The sequence below is a fragment of the Saimiri boliviensis genome, chromosome 14 (assembly GCF_048565385.1).
Source record: "Saimiri boliviensis isolate mSaiBol1 chromosome 14, mSaiBol1.pri, whole genome shotgun sequence".
Classification (NCBI taxonomy): domain Eukaryota; kingdom Metazoa; phylum Chordata; class Mammalia; order Primates; family Cebidae; genus Saimiri; species Saimiri boliviensis.
Genome location: NC_133462.1, coordinates 36123307 through 36127680, shown reverse-complemented (window position 1 = coordinate 36127680; position 4374 = coordinate 36123307). Strand labels below are relative to the sequence as shown.

Here is a 4374-nt window from a genome sequence, read left to right as displayed (position 1 = left end):
ACAGATGTTCACCACCACAACTGGCTAATTTTTTGTATTTTTAATAGAGACAAGGTTTTGCTATGTTGGCTAGGCTGGTCTTGAACTCCTGGCCTCAAGTGATCTGCCCACCTCTGCTTTCCAAAGCACTGGAATTACAGATGTGAACCATCGTGCCCAACTCAATTTTTTTTTATTTTTTTTATTTTAAGATAGGGTTTTGCTCTTGCCCAGGCTGGAGTGCAGTGGTGAGATCATAGTTCACTGCCGCCTCAAACTCCTGGACCATAGTGATCCTCCTGCCTTAGCCTTCTGAGTAGCTTGGACTACACGTGGGTGCCACCACTTTCAGCTAATTTTTTTTTTTTTTCCATGGAGATGGGATCTGAGGCTGGTCTTGAACCCCTGGGCTCAAGTGATTCTCCAACCTCAGCCTCCTGAGCAGCTAGTTCTTTGCTTTTCTTGTGGAATATATTATTTCACAGAGCATACTTCATTGTCTGCATGGACCCCAGTTGGTTTATTCACCCACTTACTTATCAACGTCTTGGTTACTTCAAAGCTGACCTGGTCCCCTTGCAGAGCACAGCAGGGCGTCTGTAGTTTGTGGTGAACACTAGAGGGCGCATGAACCCCCTTTCTCTACCAGGTGGATGTTACCCCTTTCCCACCAGTACTAATTTGTTGTTCCTTGCAGAGAGGCCTGATTTGGTGTTTGCCCCAACTGAGAGTTGATCATCTGGAAACCATTTGTGGGAAAATTAAGTTAGACTTCCTTCCATTGAAATACAGTGCAGGGGCTGGGCACACTGGCTCATGCCTGTAATTTCAGCCCTTTGGGAGGCCTGGGCAGGCGGATCACCTGACTTCAGGAGTTCGAGACCAGACTGGCCAGCATGGCAAAACCCTGTCTCCACTAAAAATACAAAAAAAAAAAAAAAAAAAAAAAAAATTAGCCAGGCATGGTGGCACATGCCTGTAATTCCAGTTACTGGGGAGGTAAAGGCAAGAGAATCGCTTGAACCTGGAAGGCAGAGGTTGTAGTGAGCTGATATCTTGCCGCTGTGCTCTAGCTTCAGCGCCAGAACCAGACTTCGTCCCCAAAAGATAAAAGAAATAAAATGCCAGGGCCAGGCACAGTGGCTCACACTTGTATTCCCAGCACTTTGGAAGGCCCAGGCGGGTAGATTCTGAGGTCAGGAGTTTGAGACCCACCTGGTCAACATGGCAAAACTCCATCTCTACTAAAACACACACACAAAAATTTAGCTGGGCATGGTGGTGCATGCCTGTAATCCCAGTTACTTGGGAGGCTGAGGCAGGAGAATCATCTGAGCCTCAGAGGTGCAGGTTGCATGAGTCAAGATTGTTCAACTGCACTCCAGCCTGGGTGACAGAGTGAGAAGCTGTTTAAAAAAAAAAAAAAAAAAAAAAAAGAGGCCGGGTACTGTGGCTCACACCTGTAATTCCAGCACTTTGGGAGGCCGAGGCTGGCGGATCATGAGATCAAGAGATCGAGACCATGGTGAAACCCCATCTCTACTAAAAAATACAAAAATTAGGGCCATCAACTAAGCGGAGCTGCCAAAATGAAGTTCAGTCCCTTTGTGACTTCCGACCAAAGCAAGAATCGCAAAAGGCATTTCAATGCACCTTCCCACATTCGCAGGAAGATGTTGTCCTCCCTTCTTTCCAAAGAGCTGAGACAGAAGTACAACGTGCGAGCCATGCCCATCCGAAAGGATGAAGTTCAGGTTGTACGAGGACACTATAAAGGTCAGCAGATGGGCAAAGTAGTCCAGGTTTACAGGAAGAAATACGTAATCTACATTGAACGGGTGCAGCGGGAAAAGGCTAATGGCACAACTGTCCACGTAGGCATTCACCCCAGCAAGGTGGTTATCACTAGGCTAAAACTGGACGAAGACCGCAAAAAGATCCTTGAACGGAAAGCCAAATCTCGCCAAGTAGGAAAGGAAAAGGGCAAATACAAGGAAGAAACAATTGAGAAGATGCAGGAATAAGGTAATCCTGTATACAAGCTTTGATTAAAACTTGAAACGAGGAAAAAAAATACAAAAATTAGCTGGGCGTGGTGGCATGTACCTGTGGTCCCAGCTGCTCAGGAGGCTGAGGCAGGAGAATTGCTTGAACCCGGGAGACAGAGGTTGCAGTGAGCCAAGATCACACCACCGCACTCCAGCCTGGCGCCTGGCAACAGAGGAAGACTCTGTCTCAAAAAGAAAAGAAAAGAAAAGAAAAACTGATATAAACAATGAGAGCAGTCTTGGGGGGAGTGTGCCCTCTAACTTCACAGTTGGTTCTAACCCTTTGTAGCAAATACTTACATGAAAAAATAATTAATTTAAATTCTGGCAAGTCCTTTGAATCAAAACCAGGGAGAGGTGCTCTGCTGTAGTAACCCAGCTCTTCTGGATGTTATTCAGCCTCGAACTTGCATGGTTTTCCACTGAGTTCTGCCACGACGTCATTGCTTATCAGTGTAGGCTCTGTGCTTGGACAATTGGTTTAAACTTTACTTGTGGGACAGTGGGCTCTGAAAAGTTTTCATCATCCCCTGCAGGGACTGCACTAGTCTTTGTTGAGGCACGTCGGATGTTGACAGCTCTGTTTCCTCCCAGCTGGGGCTCCAATCTGTGACCTTGCTGAGGTGGTGATGCTTTGAAAAAACTCCTGGCCGGCATGGTGGCTTGAGTCTGTAATCCCAGCACTTTGGGAAGCCGAGGTGGATGGATCATGAGGTCAGCAGTTTGAGACCAACCTGGCCAACATGGTGAAACCCCTGTCTCTACTAAAAATATAAAAATTAGCCGGATGTGGTGGTGCATGACTACAATCCCAGTTACTCGGGAGGCTGAAGCAGGAGAATTGCTTGAAATAAGGAGTCGAAGGTTGCAGTGAGCCGAGATGGTGCCACTGCACTCTAGCCTGGTGACAGAGTGAGACTCTGTCTCAGTAAATAAATAAAATATATAAACATAAAAAAATTAGCTGAGTGAGGTAGTGTGCTCCTGTAGTCCCAGCTACTTGGGAGGCTGAGTGGAGGGTCACCTGAGCCTAGGAGGTTGATGCCACAGTGAGCCATTATCATCTCACTGAACTCCAGACTGGGTGAAGAAAGTGAGACCCTATCTCAAAAAAAAAAAAAAAGGGAGAGATAACATGTCACACCCAGCTAATAAAACAAAACAAGGCTGGGTGTTGTGGCTCACGCCTGTAATCCCAGCTCTTAGGGAGGCAGAGGCAGGAGGATAGCTTGAACCCAGGAGTTCAAGACCTGCCTGGGCAATATAGCGAGACCCTGTTCTCCACAAAAAGGAAAAAAACAAAAAGACAAAAATAAATAAATAAATAAATAATAAGCGTAAAAACAAAACAAGGCTGGGTGTTGTGGCTCACACCTGTAATCCTAGCACGTTGGGAGGCCAAGGGAGGAGGATCGCTGGAGCCCAGGAATTTGAGACCATCCTGGGCAACAGAGTGAGACCTTATCTCTAAAAAACAATTTTTTTTTTCTTGATATGGAGTCTTGTTCTGTGGCCCAGGCTGGAGTGCAGTGGCACAATCTCTGCTCACTGCAACCCCTGCCTTGTGGATTGAGGCAATTCTTGTGCTTCAGCCTTCCAAGTAGCTGGGATTACAGACGTGTGCCACCATGTCCGGCTATTTTTTTTTTCTTTTTTTTTTTTTTTTGAGACAGAGTATCACTGTGTCACCCAGGCTGGAGTGCAGTGGCATGATATCAGCTCACTGCAACCTTCACCTCCCAGGTTGAAGCAATTCTCATGCCTCAGCCTCCGAGTAGCTGGGATTATAGGCATACACCACCCCATCTGGCTAATTTTTATTTTTTTTAAGACGGGGTTTCACCGTCTTGGTCAGGCTGGTCTTGAACTCCCAACCTCAGGTGATCCGCCCGTCTTGGCCTCCAAAGTGCTTGGATTACAGGTGTGAGCCACCGCGCCCAGCCATTTTTGTATTTTTAGTAGAGCCAGGGTTTCACCATGTTTGCCAGGCTGGTCTCAAACTCCTGACCTCAAGTGATCTGCTGGACTTGGCCTCCCAAAGTGCTGTGATTACCAGCATGAGCCACTGCACCTGGCCTAGTTTTTGTATTTTTAGTAGAGATGGGGTTTCACCATGTTGGCCCGGCTGGTCTCGAACTCCTGACCTCAGGTGATCCACCCCGCCTCTTGTCCTCCCAGAGTGTTGGAATTACAGGTATGACGCATCGCACCTGGCCAAAAATTTTTTTTTGATTCACTGGGTGTGGTGGCCCATGCCTGTGGTTCCAGCTACTTGGGAGGCTGAAGAGGGAGAACCACTTAAGCCCCAGAAGTTGAGGCTGTGATGAGCTTTTCTGTGTGTTTTCGG

At 47.1% G+C, this 4374-nt stretch overlaps 1 protein-coding gene across 1 annotated transcript; it reads left to right on the top strand.

Annotated features, from left to right (window-relative positions):
- The first annotated feature begins 227 nt into the window (after nucleotides 1-227).
- LOC120362740 (large ribosomal subunit protein uL24-like) lies at nucleotides 228-2972 on the top strand. Its single transcript, XM_074385734.1, has one exon. The coding sequence runs from the start codon at nucleotides 1569-1571 to the stop codon at nucleotides 2001-2003; it is 435 nt and encodes a 144-aa protein (XP_074241835.1). The 5' UTR covers nucleotides 228-1568; the 3' UTR covers nucleotides 2004-2972.
- The last annotated feature ends 1402 nt before the right edge of the window (nucleotides 2973-4374 follow it).

What these genes read in the sequence shown, in the direction of transcription:
- LOC120362740 (XM_074385734.1), top strand. Translation starts at nt 1,569, where the DNA reads ATGAAGTTCAGTCCCTTTGTGACTTCCGACCAAAGCAAGAATCGCAAA.